This window comes from Mercenaria mercenaria, chromosome 10 (genome assembly GCF_021730395.1).
Source record: "Mercenaria mercenaria strain notata chromosome 10, MADL_Memer_1, whole genome shotgun sequence".
Taxonomy (NCBI): domain Eukaryota; kingdom Metazoa; phylum Mollusca; class Bivalvia; order Venerida; family Veneridae; genus Mercenaria; species Mercenaria mercenaria.
In genome coordinates this window covers 38,669,326-38,690,807 of record NC_069370.1, presented here as the reverse complement: position 1 = coordinate 38,690,807, position 21,482 = coordinate 38,669,326, and the positions used below count along the sequence as shown (strand labels likewise).

The 21,482-nt window shown below is 35.8% G+C and overlaps 1 protein-coding gene across 3 annotated transcripts in view; it reads right to left on the bottom strand.

Moving 5' to 3' along the window:
* LOC123561860 (serine/threonine-protein kinase 11-interacting protein-like) overlaps nucleotides 1-21,482 on the bottom strand; it is a 208,017-nt gene that overhangs the window by 147,116 nt on the left and 39,419 nt on the right. Inside the window, exons 19-25 of one of the 3 annotated variants that reach the window (XR_008372706.1) lie at nucleotides 18,175-19,504; nucleotides 17,550-17,613; nucleotides 16,916-17,010; nucleotides 15,880-16,058; nucleotides 12,315-12,482; nucleotides 11,438-11,604; nucleotides 7,790-11,066 (exon numbers count right to left, since the gene is read on the bottom strand). Coding sequence is in view for 1 of the 3 variants with exons in the window: in XM_053552821.1 (XP_053408796.1) it covers nucleotides 10,848-11,066; nucleotides 11,438-11,604; nucleotides 12,315-12,482; nucleotides 15,880-16,058; nucleotides 16,916-17,010; nucleotides 17,550-17,613; nucleotides 18,175-19,504 (2,222 nt within the window). In the remaining 2 variants the exon portion in view is untranslated. Of the gene's footprint in view, nucleotides 1-3,933; nucleotides 11,067-11,437; nucleotides 11,605-12,314; nucleotides 12,483-15,879; nucleotides 16,059-16,915; nucleotides 17,011-17,549; nucleotides 17,614-18,174; nucleotides 19,505-21,482 lie in introns of those variants that run through there. The other 2 variants (XM_053552821.1, XR_008372707.1) reach the window with 2 other exon arrangements.

Sequence of the window (21,482 nt, the reverse complement as noted above, 5' to 3'; positions counted from 1 at the left end):
AATTTTGATAAAGTACAGGACTCCTTCGTTGCGCTAATATAAAATATTTTCTCTCGTGCGGTTTTGATTTCATTTTAATTTTTCCTGGACACTTTTTAGGACTGTGTGAATTCTGTGTGTGGCCCTTTGTCTCGACTGAAATTATACAAATTAGGTATCTTGTAATGAATGCACACCTGGTATATACCGGATTCAAGCCATCTGAATGACTAGTATCTTTAATGTATATATTTTATAGCCATGGTAATCCTAGCCCTAACCTATAGTCAGTACATACATATTATACACGAAATGCATGAATGCGGAGATGCAAAAACTTGTGTATTTTTGCCGTGCACTCCGATGATAATGATTTTTTGACATGCGCAGAACGACTGCACCAGATTTGTAGTGATTTCAGTAGTATGTCCGCAGTGTCGAACGCTTTTTTAATCATAACCAGCATAACGTACACATCAAAAATCAGTACTTATTTCAGGTTGAAGCCGTTCCGCATGTTATCCAAAATATTATCGTACACTTCAGTTTATTAGCAAAATGTGGTGACGATATCATACAAGAATAAAGAATATCTTTTTGATTATGTTGTTCTTTGGGTTGTCACTACTTTTCATTGTTTTAATACGTAAATAAATGAATAATGGACCACAATGGAAATAAGAGATGATTTCTATTTCTTTTTAATGTCATCCATAGTGTTATAATGTATATGACATGGCTTTATTTAACATGCATACTTGTTCATTTTTATCTGTATGTTGTTATTTATATTTGCCACGAGTATGTACATTGTTCACAGAAATAAATCTATCTATCTAAAGATAAGTTTCCCTTGGAAATTGATGAAAACGGACACAGACGAAAAATCCGAAGCTCATGCTTTTTTGCAAGAATATATCCCTTTCCTTTTTGGGATCAGTGGTTCAAAGGTCAAGGTCACGAGGACTTTAGGGAATTTCCAGTCATCAAGTACATTAGCTACAGCTTTAAATTTTTACAAGATGTCTAGGCACCACAGCATAAGTACTGTTTTGGGGGTCAATAGGTCAAAGGTCAATATCACAGTAACCAGGAGACTGAAAAAGTACATGATTACTGGTTACAGTGATCGAAATAAATTTCTGGTGTTTTTTTTTATTTCCTGGGCTATTAAGTCTGAAAGTATACTAGCTATAGCTTTCAAATTTTACATCATGAACAACTTATTTATTGCAAGTACCACTTTAAGAAGATCCCTGTTGATTTGGGGGTCAATCAGGTTCACAGGGATACCACCTCACACCCTCGTCCTCATTTTTTGATATATTCTCAGTTCATTTTTAACACGATACATGTTTGTATACCAGGTCCACATCCTGCCCACTTCCCCACCAATACCCACCTCTCAACCACTTTTAGTTGTTTTCTTTTCACTTTCGGTTCAGTTTCTTGATAATGTATCTTGGTATTCACATTCATACACACAATCATCCCAATCTTTCCTCATCCTGTAAATGAAAACATGTACTTCCCTGTCCCAGTCTGCTTGTGAACGATCATATTGCACCCTGTTAGGCAGAGCTTTGCGTTAGGACAGAACCCACCATTTGTGATTGACAGAAGGGCAAACACGTACAGATGAAATAGAGAAACAAACAGATAAAATGAAAATAATACGAGGTTCTAGCCATTGTCCTACCTATTTACGAGGGGTGATTGAAAAGTTTTGCAACCCACCTTCTATTTCTTTAATTAGCAGTCAAATCAACAACTTTAGCATTTCATTCCCTCAAAGTAATCTCCTTTCGCCTTCACACAAAGTTTCAAGCGTTTAATCCAATTTTGAAAACAATTTTGGTAGTCCTCAATAGGTATACCCTTTAGGCACTGATAAATTGCTGTACCAGCAAGTACAGATTTCAGTCCAGGGAACAAAAAATAAGTCGGCGTTTTTGAAAGTAACGATCAAGCTTTGTCAAAACCACTTTTCTATAGAATTTAGCATTGACAGTTCTTCCTTTATGCACAGGAATTTGGAGGACAGGTTCTTCATGGTTGAAGAAAACGCAATATAAAACCTTGCGCACTTTTGCAACTCTCTTGGCAATTACGGGTCTCTTTCAATGTTTTGTTGCCCATACACGATTTGAACACTTTCGTTGAGGTTCAAAATAATGTACCCATGTTTTGTCACCCGTTACCAATTCAGAGAACGCCTTACCTTTGCATTTTGATTACAACTTCAGTAGTGACTGCTATTTTAACGCGCTCCCGTTTCTGCTGTGGCGTCAGCAAATGAGGGATCCAACGAGCAGAAATCTTTGTAACTTTGAGCTTTTCCTTTTGAACAGAATAAACTCGTTCCGATGATATCCCCGTAAGGTTAATCTAGCATCTTTCTCTAATAATTGTTTTATTTTTTTGAGACTTCGGCTGTCCACTCCTTGGTAAATCTTGCAACTGCTCCAGACCAGATTTAAAATGGGATATCCATCTGGTAGCAGTGCTGTAAGACACTTCATGGTGTCCATATATGTCACAAATTTCAGCAAAAAGATCCCGTGCACTTAAACCCAAATGACTCCTTGCTTTAATGTAGGTCCGAATTTCTAGCCATTTACTACTTCTAAATCCAGCCATTTTTAACACAGTGTCATCGAGTAGGGATTTTCAATTCGCTCGTTCTCCTAATATGTATAATACACATGACTGAAATTTTACACATCAATAGATAAAATGCGCACAAGGTTGGTGCATCTATTGCACGTGGATTTCGAGATTTTACAGCAGTTGCAAAACTTTTCAATCACCTCTCGTACCAAATTTCATGACATGAAAAATACAAGAGGGTCATGATGACCCTGGATAGCTCACCTTAGTAACTCAACATACAACCTCTAGTGTTAACTTGCTTATCCTTTGATTTGACCAGGTTACCTAGTTTTTGACCCCACATGACCCAGGTTCGAAGATGGTGTAGAGATCATCAAGATAAACATTCTGGCCAAGTTTCATGAATCTATGGTCATAAATGTGGCCTCTAGGGTGCCAACAAGCTTTTCATGTAATTTTAGCACGTGATCTATTTTTTGACCCCACGTGATCAGATTTGATGGTGACCTAGGGATCATCAATATAAACATTCTGATCAAAATTCATGAAGATTGGGTCAGTAATGTAGCCTCTTCAGTGTTAACAAGCTTTTCTTTCCATTTGACCGTGTGGCCTACTTTTTGACCACACATAATCCACTTTCGAACTTGACCTAGGGATCATAAAGTTAAATATTCTGACCATGTTTAATAAAGATAGGAAAAATGGGGCCTCTAGTGTGTTATAACAAGCATTTCCTTTAATTTGACCAGGTTACCTAGTTTTTGATTCAACATGACCCAGTTTCGAACTTGACCTAGAAATTATCAAGACAAACATTATGACCAATTCTTGTTAGTTTCAAACCTGAACTGTGGTCTTAACAAAATTGTCCTTTTATCTGGCCTGTTGACCTGGCTTTGACTCCAACATGATGACCCTGTTTCAAACTTGACCTAGAGATCATCAAGATAAATATTCTGTCCCAGTTTTATAAAGACTGGGTCACAACTACCGCCTCTAGAGTGTTAACAAGGCAAAGGTTGACGCACTTTGTGTCACTGACAGACTGACATACAGGGGATTAACCTGAAGTCCCCTCTTGTGAAACATCAGTAGTGGACTTAAAATGTACCAGACAAAACCAAATTTTTTTGTACCGTATTTGCTCTTTCATCTTCAAATGTACATGTTTAGTGTAGTATTTTGAACAGAACTGAACATTTTCCTACATTTCCTTTTTTAATTCTACAAATTTTACCATATTTTGGCAAAGCAAACTTTCAATTTCCGTTTATTCATTTTATAATATTCATACAAACCAATAATTTTCATGGACCCACAAAAAACAAAACAATGTGGTCAGGATATATTAATTTATTTTTGATGAACACATGAATAAAACAAACAGGAAGTCAAGCGTCATTATTACTATTAAATCTATCTTTGTAGTCCTGTCCATTGGTCTAAATACTGTCACATGATTAATGATAAAAATGTATACTGACTCATGTGTGGAGCTAAAAACACATATTGACCTCAAACTGTAACATCATGCCATTTTTATGTCATAAACTTGTAATGTCATTCACAATATACTGGAAAATATTATCAACTGATTTAACTGCTCTCTATTCAGTTAATCTTCAAGATGTTGGATTTATTTATAAAACAATTGTTACCTTTTCAGTTCAGTCAATAGGAGTACTTATCAACCAGGGAAATTTTTTATTGACCACTGGCTACACCTCGGTCAATATGACTATTTCCAGGTGAATAAATCAACATACTGGCATCACTACCAGCAAATAATTGTATAATATCACATAAGGAAAAGAAAATATCTTAAAGACACTGTACACTCTATAATTCATTGCAACTGTGAAACAATATCATTTTTACACAGACGTTTCAAGTATCTGGGCATTGGTAAAGTCAATTTTGGATGTCTATAGTCGGTAAAAAATTAGAAACAATGTTTCACCAGAAAAAGGTGGCTTATTAAAAAGTATCTTACATTTGTGTCTTTCCGTACTAAATTTATAAAACTTAAAAGGAGAAATTGTTAGGAAAAATATGACAAATATCAGGAGAAGTTATTAAACTAGCAGAGCCTTCGTCTTTAAGATTTTTATTCAAAACATTTAATAAATTTAAAGTGTCATGTAAAATCTTCTATTTATATCTCCTAACGGTAAGTGTATAAATCTTAATAAGATAATTTCATGTGTTTTCTCAATATTGAAAAACTTGCAACTTCTTGGAGACCTAACTAATGAAGGTTGACTTTTTCAAAGTCAGACTTACTGATCATTAAAATATTATGAATAGTTCAAAATATTCTTTCTTGCATACCAGATGGGGATTTACGGTATTTTTACCGGTGCTGAAAAATCCATCTTACACCCCGAGGTGTAAGATGACTCTTTTGCTGTAAATGACGTATTACAAACTACATATATGTAGAAGATTTATGTAGTAATTTATATTTCATTTCATAAAACCGAATAAAAATCCAATACCTTGACAGGTCCTCTTTGTTACTGATAGTATATTTCTCGATTCAAAAAACATATTTCATTTTTCTTTGAAATGTCAGGATGTCTTTCCTGTTTACGGACGTTCGTTTCCCACACTTTGTTTAAATACGTTGCTATAAGAAATAGATCTAAAAAATGTTGTTCTATTGATTTTATTTTTACAATAATTTCTTGAATATAGAATGGAAGAAAAAGATCGATCACTGGCTGTTGGTGCAGACGGGAATATCTGGCTCTCGGGCAAGCGTTTATGCAGTAACAAGGCTGGCAGAGCCTCGTTACCGCCTAAACAGTTAACCTTGAACAAGATATTTCCATCTTCACCTACAACTAATGAAAGAATTTAATAATCTGACATTTGTTATGTGCAACACATCTTAGTTAAAAGAAAGAAAATGGACAGAAATATAAATGTTTAATCATACATCTTTCACAAACATCACTTTATTACAGTCTTCCATTTCTATTTGTGTAAGTCTGCACTGTGTAGCTACAACATTTTCTGACCACTGACAATAAATTGTAGGCCCGGAGTAATACGAATTTTGTGACTTGTATTCAATGACTGCTTGAATTAACCCCAAATATATGGATACCTAGACTAAATTCAAAGTCCATAATGTAAAACATAATGTCTGTTTCTAATAGTTCATCATCTTAATACAGGCTAAATGTAATATAATTTGGAGTGCATTTTTGGTAAAAACTCTTTCAGTCTATGAAAATGGATAGATAATAAAGATATACCCACTAGACCTGATTAAAGGGGCATGCCTCCAGACTGATGTCAATATTTTCAAAATCAAGGTAGTTTTATTTGTTAGAAGTTGTAAATACAAGTAAAACAAGATGAAGTTCCGGAAGTGCTTTAAAATCCCCTAAGTGTCAGCTATGCAATAGAAATACTGAGCAAAATATGAGGGACTAACTGTGCAGGTAATGGAAACTGGAAAATTATCATTCCCTGTATGTAATCAGCAAATTATGTATTCCCTGTTTGAGGTCGGCAAATGACATATCCTCCATGTGCAATTTCTGCATTTTCCATTTAACACAGAAAACCATTTTAGTGTTGAGCTAAATTCATATCTGACAAGAGGGCCATGATGGCCCTATATCGCTCACCTGTTATCATTGCACTTGCGGACAAGAAGGTCCTCAGTAAAATATCAAAGTCCAAAGGACAGGAACAACATAGGGAAGAAATTTAACCAAAAAGAAAAAAATTCTTACAAGGTATAGATATGTCAAAATACACCTAAAAGTTGGAGGTACCATCCATGTTGTACCACAGAAAAGTGGTCTCGGTTTTTCCCTACGGCCAATAATAAAAAAGTTACTAAAAATAAGCTATTTATAGTAACGTTAAAGGGAAGTAATTAAAAAAATAAATATTGTAAGTGAACAAAAGAAGGATCTGCCAAATAAATCTGTTGACATAAATGAAATTTCAGAACAGTATCTTCATTAGTTATGGAGATATACCCATTTTAATTTGAAATAAAGGGAGGTAATTTGACATAAAACCAGTCCATAGTTATCTACCCTGAGTGTCTCTGTCCAACTAATAACAATAATGAAATTTCAAATAAGTCCTATAAGAACTTAATGATATAAATCCATTTTGATTACAATCAGGGGAGGTAATCAGATATAAAATAACTCTGGAACCTACGATTGGATCTGATTTGTCATGGAATCCAAGATTTATTGTTGTTGAAGATATTTTGGAAGTTTGTATCAAATAAAACCATAAATGAAGACTCTATATGGCTGCAAAAGCCAAAATAGCCAATTTTGGACCTTTAAGGGGCCGTAACTCTGGAACCCATAATGGAATCTGGCCAGTTGAAGAAAGGAAGCAAGATCTCGTGGTGATACAAGTTGTGTGCAAGTTTGGTTAAAATCAAATCATAAATGAAGCTGCTATTGTGCAGACAAGGTCAAAATAGCTAATATTGGCCCTTTCAGGGACCATAACTCTGGAACCCATTGTGGGATCTGGCCGGATCAAGAAAGGACCCGAGATCTTATGGTGACACAAGTTTTGTGCAAGTTTGATTAAATTCAAATCATAAATGAAGCTGCTATTGTGCAGACAAGGTCAAAATAGCTATTTTTGGCCCTTTCAGGGGCCATCACTCTGGAACCCATAATGGAAACTCGCCAGGTCAAGAAAGAAACCAAGATTTTATGGTGATACAAGTTGTGTGCAAGTTTGGTTAAATTCAAATCAAAAATGAAGCTGCTATTGTGCAGACAAGGTCAAAATAGCTAATTCTGGCCCTTTAAGGGGCCATAACTCTGGAACCCATAATGGAATCTGGCCAGTTCAAGAAAGGAACCAAGATCTCGTGGTGATACAAGTTGTGTGCCAGTTTGGTAAAAATCAAATCATAAATAAAGCTGCTATTGTGCAGACAAGGTCAAAATAGCTAATTTTGGCCCTTTCAGGGGCCATAACTCTGGAACCCATAATGGGATCTGGCCAGCTCAAGAAAGGAACCGTGACCTTATGGTCATACAAGTTGTGTGCAAGTTTGGTTAAAATAAAATCATAAATGAAACCACTATCGTGCAGACAAGAAATTGTTGACGCACGGACGGACGCATGGACAGACGCACGGACTGACGATGGACGACGGACGAAGGGTGATCACAAAAGCTCACCTTGTCACTAAAAAAATGCAGAATTGCCTAATAAGAATATGTAATCTCACAGATTTCCAAGTGTCATCAGTGGTCCACTGATTTTTGACTCAAATTACCAACAAGAATTTTTTACATTTTGTGAAAATGATGTTCAAATGTGAAATCTGGAGGAAAGTCCCTTTAAAAGCATCAGTCTAAACATTGTAGCACCGTAAAGCATATATAACAATGATGTGTATTGCAGCTGTAGGCCTGATTTATTCAGATCGAATTGAATCAATGCCCATTTACAGAGAATTTAAAGCAATATAATGATAAATGAGCCGTGCCATGAGAAAACCAACATAGTGGCTTTGCGACCAGCATGGATCCAGATCAGCCTGCGCATCCACACAGTCTGGTCAGGATCCATGCTGTTCGCTTTAAAAGCCTATTGGAATTGGAGAAACTGTTAGCGAACAGCATGGATCCCGACTAGACTGCGCGGATGCGCAGGCTGGTCTGGATCCTTGCTGGTCGCAAACCCACTATGTTGGTTTTCCCATGGCACGGCTGAAATATTAATGTATGTATAAAATAACATGATAAAATGCATATATATTTGGCAAAACTGTGGAATGTTTTAATCTATAAGTTAACTAAAAACCACGCTGCTTAAAGTCCTGTATGTATATACAGTATATATACAGTAAAGTTGAAATGTACACATGATCACAGGCAATTGAGGCAAACTGATGTACAAAATAAATGGTATTTTCATAATATTTCCATTCAAACACATGTCATATACATAATAATTATCACTCTTGTCATAACATAGACAACCATCACACCTAGCAGTCTACAGTCGCTGGCATATATTTCTCTTTTGAAGCTAAAATTAGGAAACATATAGATCTGTTTTCCCTTTCCTTAAATATCATGTCGACAAAAGTGCCACTCTGCATTTAACATGTCACTGGGTTGCACATCTTAGTAATATTAAAAGCTTATTGAAGAGTTGAAAAAAAAAAAAAACAAGAGGGCCAAGATGGCCCTAGGTCGCTCACCTAAGAAACACTCCATAACAGTGTAAAACATGTTTGACCTAGTGATTTCATGGAAACAAATATTCTGACCAATTTTCATTAAGATTGGACCAAAAAATTGGTCTCTTGCGATAAAACAAGCATTTTCTTAGATATGACCTAGTTTTTGACCCTAGATGACCCATGTTCAAACTGGACCTAGATTTTATTAAGGCAATCATTCTGACCAAAATTCATGAAGATCAACTGAAAAATACAGCCTCTATCACATACAGAAGTTTTTTCTTTGATTTGACCAAGTGACCTAGTTTTTGACCTCAGATGACCCATATTCAAATTCGACCTAGATTTCATTAAGGCAATCAACCTGACCAAATTTCATAAATATCAACTGAAAAAAACAGTCTCTATCGCATACACAAGATTTTTCTTTAATTTGACCTAGTGACCTAGTTTTTGACCTCAGATAACCCATATTCAAAACCGACCTAGTTTTCATCAAGGCAATCACTCTGACCAAATTTCATGAAGATCAATTGAAAAATACATCCTCTATTGCATACACAATGTTTTTCTTCGATTTGACCTAGTGACCTAGTTTTTGACCCCAGATGACCCATTTTCAAAATCAGCCTAGATTTTATCAAGGTTATCATTCTGGCTAAATTTCATGAAGATCAGTTGAAAAATACAGCCTCTATTGCATACACAAGGTTTTTCTTTGATTTGACCTAGTGACCTAGTTTTTGACCCCAGATGACCCATTTTCGAACTTGGTCTAAATTTCATCAAGGCAATCATTCTGACCAAAATTCATGAAGATCAATTGAAAAATACAGCCTCTATCGCATACACAAGGTTTTTACGTGATATGACCTAGTGACCTAGTTTTTGACCCCAGATGACCCATTTTCGAACTCGGCCTAGATTTCTTCAAGGTAATCATTCTGACTAAAATTCATGAAGATCAATTGAAAAATACCGCCTCTATCGCATACACAAGGTTTTTCTTTGATTTGACCTAGTGACCTAGTTTTTGACCCGAGATGACCCATTTTCGAACTCGGCCTAGATTTCATCAAGGCAATCATTCTGACCAAAATTCATGAAGATCAATTGAAAAATACAGCCTCTATCGCATACACAAGGTTTTTCTTTGATTTGACCTAGTGACCTAGTTTATGACCTGAGATGACCCATTTTCGAACTCGGCTTAGATTTCATCAAGGTTATCATTCTGACCAATTCTCATGAAGATTAACTGAAAAATACCACCTCTATTGCATACACAAGGTTTTTCTTTGATTTGACCTAGTGACCTAGTTTTTGACCCGAGATGACCCATTTTCGAACTCGGCCTAGATTTCATCAAAGTTATCATTCTGACCAATATTCATGAAGATTAAATGAAAAATACAGTCTCTATCGCATACACAAGGTTTTTCTTTGATTTGACCTAGTGACCTAGTTTTTGACCCGAGATGACCCATTTTCGAACTCGGCCTAGATTTCATCAAGGTTATCATTCTGACCAATATTCATGAAGATTAATTGAAAAATACAGCCTCTATCGCATACACAAGCTAAATGTTGACAGACGACGGACGACAGACGACAGACGACGGACGACAGACGACAGACGACGGACGACGGACGCCGGACATCGAGCGATCAGAAAAACTCACCTGAGCATTGCTCAGGTGAGCTAAAAAGTAATGTACTGCCATTCACATCTCTGACCTTAACCAATGACCTTAGCCTTAAATTCACTGTTCTGTATGTTGTCTCTCAAGAAAAATACAGTATATCTCTTCTGAAGTCGGAGGAGGTGGAACTTTCCCAAAACAAACACTGCTTATCAAACAGAAAAGTCAGCAATGAATGACTCAGTATTTCTAAATTATAATATAGATTGTGCTGCTGTAATAGTTAATAAAGAAGCTGATAAAATAGTTACATGCTTTTACAGCAAATTTTAGCAGAACCAGGCATATTATCACAGAAAATGATATCAATATATTATGACTCTGGTTTATACAATGGATATTAACATCTGTTACTCCATAAGACTGGATTTCTCTGTATCAGTGAATGATGTAGACGTTATATCCAACGAGACTCCGAATTCTTCTTCCCAGGGTCCACGTATTGAATCAACAAATAATTTCACCCCTTGCATTGTTTCGAATGTAATAATCCATGCTGAAGGACTACCAACAGCTGAGGTCTCCAGGAAAGCTAGCTGTAATTCTGTGGGTTTGTATTCATTGAAGGACTGAAAGCAAACATGGATAAATACATTTAATCTACTACTGTTGTATAATATATAATAAGCACCGAAGTATTACCTCCTGCTCTGACACAAATTCTTATCCATCCATCTAGGCTGTTCACCATCACCATAAAATTATGGTACAAAAAGCATTACATATAATATCTATCCCACTAAAATAACATTGATTTCTGTCAAATATTTGAACACAACAATAAGCTTATAAATAGGTGGGATATAACTATGGAAAAAATTGTATTTTTCAATCTTACACCAAGTAATAATTTTATTCTTCTCAATGTATGGTTCATCAAGACAAGAGATAAACAGTTTAAACATGATAACAGCTAAAACAGAAATTCACTAATGATTACCAATGTTCCAATATTGTTGATTTTTTCTCGCTGAACAACAGTGAATTGCTTCCCTTTGATGGCCCCTGTCAGAGGAGCCTGTAACCTTGGTAACGGCCACTGATGATTCTCATCAACAAGGACAAGATCTGTCTGTGTTACAACCAGACTACGTGTCACTGTGTCATCTAAACAAAAGTTGTTCAATAGATTTTACAAATTACACTTCAACCTGCCTCTTTAGTTATAAATACATATACATTTTTCACGTGTTTGTGTGTTTCAAGTACAGTCATTTATCAACGGTTTTTCAATTTTGTATTAATCCCTATTTCCTGGAGTTTAAATAGTTAACAAGTCAAATATCTGCATGTAACTAAAAATGTCCTCATAGGAATATAGAAAGTAAAAGCCAAGAATCCTCTTTTAAAACCATTGTGATAAACTAAATAAAGGAGACAACTAAACCTGAGGTTTTTCAACTAGATCTTCCATAAAATAATGAGTGGCTATCTTACAGAGAATTAAATCAACATATCTTTGTGTGAAATGCATTGTTTCTTTCAAAGAATTAACTATAAAAAAGATATGGCAATTCATATCAGTAGCTGAACAAAGCAAAACTTAAAATGAAGATATGAAAAATAACTATGAATTTTACTACACTGTATTAACCTTTAGCCTGCTTGTGGCAAGTGATTCTGCCTTTGCAACAAGAACAGACCAAGATCAGCATGCACATCATAGCAGGCTATTAATGGTCTGCACTTTTCAGTCAGTAAATTTTCAGTGAATGCCCCTTCGAATAATAATTGGTACTGCCCAAACTGAATTGATGGATCAGTCCATTTCACTAATTTAGCAGGGTAAAGGTTAAAAAAATATAACATAGCCTTACCACTGCCTGTCTCAGCATCAGAGTATTTCACCATGAGAAATCTGACCAACTGTTGTGGTACAGTATCATCTTCAGTACACAGTACTTGGTGTTCTAGGTTATCTAGGGTGGTCGGGTTGGACTTTCCAATTCCCTCTAAATGACTGTGGTCTGAATGGGCAACTATATCTGTATACAGAATGGACAATGGAAATGGTCAGTAAGGCTTTTTATGAAATGAGAAAGAACAAGGGACCAACAATCTCCTCTTGATGAGATTAACAACTGAAGATATTTTATAACTAGAAATGTGTCACAGACACGGAAAAAAAAATTGAAGTCCACACAAAAATCCTAACCAGGTAGAGATAGGTCAAAATACTTCTCAAAATTGGATGTAACATGCATGTTGTACTACAGAAAAGTGGACTTGATTTTTCCCTACGACCAGTAATTAACTAGAGCTATCACTAAAGGTGATGAATGTACCCCTCCGCATGCACTGACACAGTACATTGCAATTTGACGCACACAAGATTGCATAATTATGTGGACTGTATGTATATAGACTGTATGTATACAGTATAGTAACAAAAAACAAAGTCCCATAACTATGCAGAATATTTATCTAAAAGAATGTCACATGACCATGCACAACTAGGGATGGTACTGGTCACTTGTGTGAAGTTTCATTAAATTGTGTGCAAGGGTTTGGTAGATTAGGCACGCACAAGATTGTATATGCAGACTGTATGTACATAGTATGTTAACAAGAAACAAAGTCCCATAACTCTGCAAATTTTTTTTCTGAAAGAACCTAGCATGCCCCATGCACAACTACTGTTGTTACTGATCACTGTGTGAAGTTTCATTAAATTGTGTCTAGGGGATGAAGAGAGATGGTGCGCACAAGATTATGTCTATGTATATAGTATAGTAACAAAAAACAAAGTCCCATAACTCTGCAATTTTTTTTTCTAAAAGAACCTAACATGCTCCATGCACAACTACTGTTGGTACTGATCACTTGTGTGAAGTTTCATTAAATTGTGTCAAGGGGATGAGGAGAGATGGTGCGCACAAGATTGTGTCTACATGTAGTATAGTAACAAAAAAACAAAGTTCCATAACTCTGCAAATTATTTTTCTAAAAGAACCTAACATGCCCCATGCAAAACTACTGTTGGTACTGATCACTTGTGTGAAGTTTCATTCAATTCTGTCAAGGGGATAAGGAGAGATGGTGCGCACAAGATTGCGTCTACGGACAGACGGACAGACGACCAGACGGACAGACCGACAGAGAAACAGACAGACAGACAGACAACCTGAAACCAGTATACCCCCCCTTACAACTTTGTTGTCGGGGGGTACAAAAAGTTACAATATAAGCTATCTATAGTAACAACAAAGGGAAGTAATTCTAAACTAGAGACCTGGGTCTTGCACATGACATTCTGTCTCATGATGGTGTACAGTTGAACAAACTTACATCAAAATCCCTCCATGCATGATGAAGAAATGCTCAGGACAAAGTCATTCTTGTATGTGACCTTTGGTCTTTTAAGTTTTACCTTGACCTTAGACCTAGGGACCTGATTTCTACACAAGACATAAACATCACCCTTTCCAGAACACACAAACAAACAAACACACAAATGGACAGGGGTAACACTATATGCCCTGACCTCCCCCCCCCCCCCCACTTTGGTGGGGGCATAAAAATCCTTCTAGTGGTTAAGAAGACATCTATGGAAAACAAGTTTAGTCTATTTGATTTTTGACCACTAAGTTTAACTTTCAGTTTAGACCTAGTGAACATGGCTGTGTGCTCTGAATATTGTTTTGGTGAATAATTTATTTTAGTTTCATGAAAATCTGCCAAGTGATTTAGACAATATGGAGCCGACACAAAGTTAATCTATTTGACCTTTGACTTGCAAGTGTGACCTAGACCTTAAAACTAGTGACCTACGCTGTGTGCTCAGCATGTCAGCTTGATTCGGTTAAAACTGATGCTAATTTCATAAAAGTCTGCCAAGAAGACTATCTGACCTTAGACTGCCACATGTGACCTTGATCTTGGACCTAGTGACCTGTGCCATGTGCTCTTCACATTGTAAGGTAAACATCTGATGTTAGTTTTAAGAAAATCTCTTAAGGGGTTTAGACAATATAGAATTAACACCAAGTTAATATCTACTCGACGTTTGACTCCAAATGTGACCTTGACTTTGGACCTAATGACTTTGGTTGTGCACATTGCAGGTCTTCTTAACGAGTTTATAATTGATGGTAGTTTTGTGAAAATAGATCTTCTGAGCCATTAAGAAGTTATGGAGAACACACAATGGATGAAGACATACATGACACCAATATAGCTCACCATAAACTTTGTATCTCAGGGCATAACAACTGACCTTTGTGTTCAATACACAGCACAGTTTATATGACACTTGTTTTAGAAAGCTTGGTAAATTTTAATCATTCCATTTGTGTTTGTTTACAAGTACTTTCAAATAGTAAAGTTGTGCAGATATACCCGTAATGTATAACTTTACGAAAATTCAGCAACATGTCAAAATTTCAAGATTCAAGACTAAGCTAATACATTAAATGGTCAGAGGTAATAACTTAATATATAAAATTAAGATTGTTTTAAATCTAAAGCCTCAAGACATAATCAAGTTACAGATAAGCAAGTGTAAAGCAAAACAACCAATTATTAGTTATAAGCCTGCAAAATGCAAATCAACACATTGGGCAAAATAGCAAAATCAATTATTTTTTTATTTTTTTATATAATTTTTGTTTGTTTGTGTTGGGTTTAATGCAGTTTTTCAACAGTATTTCCGTCATGTAACGGCGGGCAGTTAACCTAACCAGTGTTCCTGGATTCTGTACCAGTACAAACCCGTTCTCCGCAAGTAACAGCCAACTTCCCCACATGAATCAGAGGTGGAGGACAAATGATTTCAATGACTAAACCATCAGATGTGAAATAAAGGTCATTCATCACATTTCCCTTCTTCAGAACTTTAACATCCTAACATTTACACTTCTTTGAGTGTTGACTCCATATACAGTAAGATTTTCACTGATTTTCCGATCGTGCCTGCCCAACCAAGATAAAGTTATTTTGGCATAAGCATAAATTTGGTAACCATACATAGCCTAGGGAATGGTATCAGTGAAAGAACCATTGTATTATATTTGTCAAAGCATTGCATCGAGTCACACTTCATGAAAAATATGCAAGTTTCTAAAACCATCATTACCTCCCTTTGCCTATCTTGGTTGTTTAGAAATGAATTTAATTACTAAGCTTCACACCATAATCAAACTTGCCTTCTGATTCAGAACATTGAAATATCCCAACATCTATCCAATGGAAAAGTAAAAGTAGAAATTACATTTAGTTTTTTACTACTACTTCCATATTAAAGTGGGGTACAAAACTTTATGAAATTAAACATACATTTCTAGTTATATAGGTAACTTTTTTTTTCAAAAATAAAAATCTCATAGAATATGTGAAAAAGTGACACAGGTCATATTAAATTGTTGCTAAAATGTGATTACCTACCTGAGATCAGGGTTTTGAACTTTTTGCAGCGTCCTTCGTCAGCAATCAGTAATGTATAGCTGGAACACTCTGTCTCAAACTCCAAACGAAGTGTCTGGTATCCTAGCCCTATATCTACATATCGAAGCTCTGTGATAGGCTGATCTTCATAGGACTTCAGCCAATCACGGGAAGCCGCACTGAGAATGTTAACAAGTACAAATGTATACATTTCTGCCTCAGTCTAAAAGAGTACTTGAATCTAGCTTCACATTATCGTGTGACAATAGGCCTAAACTGGCCTAAGACACTGATCTTGCTATGAATAAGAATTCTTTAATGAAACTCTTCAAATCTGATTTGACTTTTGTGCCCCTAAGACAGAAACACATTTAACCTCAGAACCTGACTTAACTCGAATAAAGTAACCAATGAAACACAAGCAAATTACTGCACAAATTAAAAATAACCTCCAATCATTAGCAAAGGTTGAAAAGAAATGGCTAAATTTGAAATATGCTGCAAATAGAAAAAGTAGTTCTTTGGATATAAAACCTCTGAACTTACTTTAGTTCTGGAAAGTGCATGGTCAGAATACTATATGAAAACTGTATTGAAAATCTTTGGTATAAATTGCAAGTTTAAGTTAACTCTGTTCATTCGGATCAAAATATTTTCTGGTTTTCATTTATAGCAGCAATCAAAAAAATGAAAACTTTAGACTTTAATTAAACTTCACAGTTGGACATTTACATATTTTCTATACATATATATATATCCCTAGCTGAAGGTGTGGATGGAAATATCTGGCTCAAGGGTAACTGTTTAGGCTCTGCCTTATTCCCCCTAAACAGTTTCCCCAAGCCTATCTCTTGAGCAGAATACTTCCATCCACACCTTCGGCTTGTGAAAGATTCTATTATTACGTCTCCATATGCCAGTGTCTGGCTTTATTCTATGTTTTACAGATAAATGATGTTACACCATCACTTCTGGTTTTCAAATGTGCACAACATTGTTCAACAACTGATTGGCAAAAACTATGAAAGACTTTCACCTGTCTCCTTCGATCCTGAAGATAATGATACGATGTGTTGATATGACAAGTAAACTCTTTACTGCTTCCTGGTTCATATACTGTACAATATCACACTGAAATGTAATAATACAGTGGTCATAAACAACTCAACCTGAGCAGTCACCTGTATTAAACAACCACTTGCCTTAAGCAGTGAGTGAGACTATATCACTACCTTGGCTGGCTGCTTAATTCAGGTTTAACTACTGAAAAATGATATTTTTTTTCATTTTCCACAGGTTCTGAAAAACTTCAAATTTAAACTAATCCAAGACAAAACAATTCTATACTATACTTTTAAATGCATATAAAAAAATCTGAATGCCTTGTCTATCACAAAATTTACAACATACATGTACCAGCTGAACATAGAACAAACATTCTCTTGTCACATGCACAGATATGGTTATTTATTTATTTATTTATTTATTTGGGTTTTACGGCGCACCAAGACCTAATACTTTAGAAGCATTTTCATAAACCCAAGTATCTTTGTATTATGTGTAATTACTTAAATATATAGGATTTTCAACAGAAGCCTCTTTTTTTTGTGTCAATGTACAGAACGATCGCCCATTATGGGTACTGTGCAATGTTACATAAGCTAACTAACCTGGATTGCACACAGAGCTGTCTCTTCTGCTTTGAACACTTGTAACTCCAAATGGAGTTTAATACTGTAAACAAATAAACAAATAATATCTTTTAAATGTGCTCTCAAGACTAATATATATGTAGATACAGTCCAGCTTTGTTCGCTTAAACTCTACATGCATACAGAAATTTGTTCAAGAGATTGATCGTTTGTGCCAAACTGAGTTTGGAGATCAGTCTCAGTCTTCACCTTTGCAAATTGGTCAATTTTAAGACTGAGCTCAAAATCAACCAGTCAGATGCAAGAATTTTGAGACTCATCTCTGCAAGTAACTGACATGAATCAGAGATGGAGAATGACTTTAGACATGTTGTCTTCTGCTATACCATCAATAAGAACAATATCCTTGCCCAAGGACTGAACTCTCTACCTCTTGACTGAGGTACCAGTAGTTCTTTGCTCTCCCAATAGTACAAATCAAGCTGGCTACCAAAAGAAATTGCAAAAAGTTTTGTCATATAGAAAAAAATCTAATTTTCCAATTCATTTTTCCTGTCATTATTATTTCCTAACATTATTTGTAACAAATATACTTCATTAAGTTCCATATATTAACTTCTAAGTTCTTTAATACTCTACTTACTTATGGTCAATGTTAACAAATTCATCATGGTTCAAACTTTCATCTCTCCTACTTTTCTCAGGTGACTGGTTCCCACTTTGTTCCCATGGCAACTGAACACTAGATGATGATTCCTGACTTATTTCACTGACTTTGCCAGTTTCATTTAAATTCTGAGCAGACTGTGGTGATGTCTCTGCTGACTGGTTTTCTTTATCTGAGATTTCACTATTGTTACCAACATATAAAGCACTTCGATTTTTGGCTGACTGTCTTGATGATCTTGTCCTTTTAATTGGTGAAAGTTCTGAAGGGAATTCTGCAATGTTGGCACTGTTATTTTTATTCTCCGCCTCATAGACTACATTTTCATCTACATATATTGCACTTCTATTTCTTGACCTACTTCTACTCCTACTTCTTGATCTTGAACTTCCTTTTCTTCTCAGTGGAGATGAATGTCCAGACAAAAGCTGATTGGTTAAAGAGTCATCATGTGACCTTCTAGAATAAGACAAATCTGCTGAGTCATCATGACTTGTCTCTATGCTATCATCAGACACTGCTGTGTCATAGATAGACGGACCACTAGACTCATAAGCATCTTCAAATTTTGTACTGTCTTTTTCAGAAGCATCAGAAGTATCATAAATGCTTGCTTCCCTACTACTAGATTTGTTCACTGTATCTTGAACTGTAGCTGAGACATTACTGTCAAACTGTCCCACACTTAAATCTTGATCATAAATAGTAACATTTCTGTGATTTGATCGCCTGCCATTTTTGCCACTTTTTGAACGTCTAATTGGCACAGATTCTGCAATATCATCTTCATTCAGACTTGCTTCAATAACTTTAACACCATTTTCTGTGGAAGTAGCATTCTCCCCGCTACCAGCTAGAGTATTTTCATATACACTAGATACCATGCTGGAGCATACACTGTTAGTAAGTGGGGAACCAACTGGAGTTAACTGCCCTTGCCCTTCTTTTGTCCCACTAATACCTGTATTATTTGTTACAATGTTATTGCCTGAAGTCACATGACCATTGTCACCACTTTTATCCCTAGTATTTTGTTCTAAATTTGTGGCCGAAGTTCTGAGAAGTTCGTTACTGGATTCTGATATAACAGCAATACTTCCACGGCTGGTTGAATTTCCAACAAGCACAGTAATGTCACTCTCCACAGATGACACGCTATCTCGGGGACCTGATTTATTAACACCAGATTTTCGTACGTCTGACCATGATGAATTATTCTTAAGTGAAGAAATTTCTGTCACTGACTGGCTGTTTGTCTGTTCACACACAGAGGTTGCTGAGAGTTCTTCTTTAGTTTCTGACTCAGCTGTGTGAAACAAAAGAAGATTTAATTACACAAGCAAGTAAAAATCAATTCATGAAGTGCTAATAAAAACTATTTGTAAAACATATATGTCCACTGTATGACCAGTCAAAGGTAACAGAGTATGTATTATTTCATTCTATGACCTTGACCTTTGACTTTATAACGGAGTTAACAATAAAGTTAAATTATATGACCACAACCACTTGTCATATGAAAATTAAAAGCCATAGGCTCAAGCATTCTGAAATTATTCATCAGATCTAAAAGTCACCATGACCTTGACCTCTGAACAATTGAACCAGTCATCTTGTGATAAAAGGCAATCATCCTACCAACTCTGACAACCATAGACCAAGTGTTCTCCATTAACAAGATGAAACCATTTTGAGTCTTGAGGTGACTGTAACCTTGATGACCTTTGACCTACTGACCTTTAAAACAAAAGTAGTCATCTACAGACAATACAAAATCATAATCATCATATGAAGTGTGACAGCAACAAACCCAAGTGTTCCTCACACACTGATCTGACATATACTGAACAGATACATTTTCAGACTCAAGATCAATGTGACCCTGACCTTTGACCTGCTTAATCCTGAAATAATAAAGTTCAGCTATTGATTAAACCAGTCACCTTTTAAAGTTTCGTGGCTACAGACCCAAGTGTTTCCCATTTATTAGCTCATCTGATTTTTGGAAAAAAAATGATGAGTTATTGTCATCACTTGATCAGTGTCGGCGTCGGCGTCTGTGTCGGCGTTGCCTGGTTAAGTTTTATGTTTAGGTCAGCTTTTCTTCTAAACTATTAAAGCTATTGCTTTGAAACTTGGAACACTTGTTCACCATCATAAGCTGACCCTGTACAGCAAGAAACATAACTCCATCCTGCTTTTTGCAAGATTTATGGCCCCTTTTGTACTTAGAAAATATCAGATTTCTTGGTTAAGTTTTATGTTTAGGTCAGCTTTTCTCCTAAACTATCAAAGCTATTGCTTTGAAACTTGGAACACTTGTTCACCATCATAAGCTGACCCTGTACAGCAAGAAACATAACTCCACCCTGCTTTTTGCAAGATTTATGGCCCCTTTTGGACTTAGAAAATATCAGATTTCTTGGTTAAGTTTTATGTTTAGGTCAACTTTTCTCCTAAACTATCAAAGCTATTGCTTTGAAACTTGCAACACTTGTTTACCATCATAAGCTGACCCTGTACATCAAGAAACATAACTCCATCCTGCTTTTTGTAAGAATTATTGCCCCTTTTGGACTTAGAAAATATCAGTTTTCTTGGTTAAGTTTTATGTTTAGGTCAGCTTTTCTCCTAAACTATCAAAGCTATTGCTTTAAAACTTGCAACACTTATTCACCATCATAAGCTGACCCTGTACAGCAAGAAACATAACTCCATCCTGCTTTTTGCAAGATTTATCACCCCTTTTGGACTTAGAAAATATCAGATTTTTTGGTTAAGTTTTATGTTTAGGTCAACTTTTTTCTCTTAAACTATCAAAGCTATTGCTTTTAAACTTGCAACACTTGTCCACCATCATAAGCTGACCCTGTACAGCAAGGAACATAACTCCATCCTGCTTTTTGCAATAATTATTGCCCCTTTTGGACTTAGAAAATCAGTTCTCTTGGTTGAGTATTATGTTTAAGTCAGCTTTTCTCATAAACTATCAAAGCTATTGCTTTAAATCTTGCAACAGTTTTTCACCATCATAAGTGGACGCTGTACATCAAGAAACATAACTCTATCCTGCTTTTTGCAAGAATGATGGCCCTTTTTAGACTTAGAAAATCATGGGTAGGACAATATTTCTATTATACAAAAAAAATCAGATGAGCGTCAGCACCCGCAAGGCGGTGCTCTTGTTTAGGTTACTGTGACCTAGACCTTCGGGCTACTGACTACAAAACAACAGAAGTAATCTATTTACAAAGCCACAGAACTAAGCATTCTGTACTTACTAA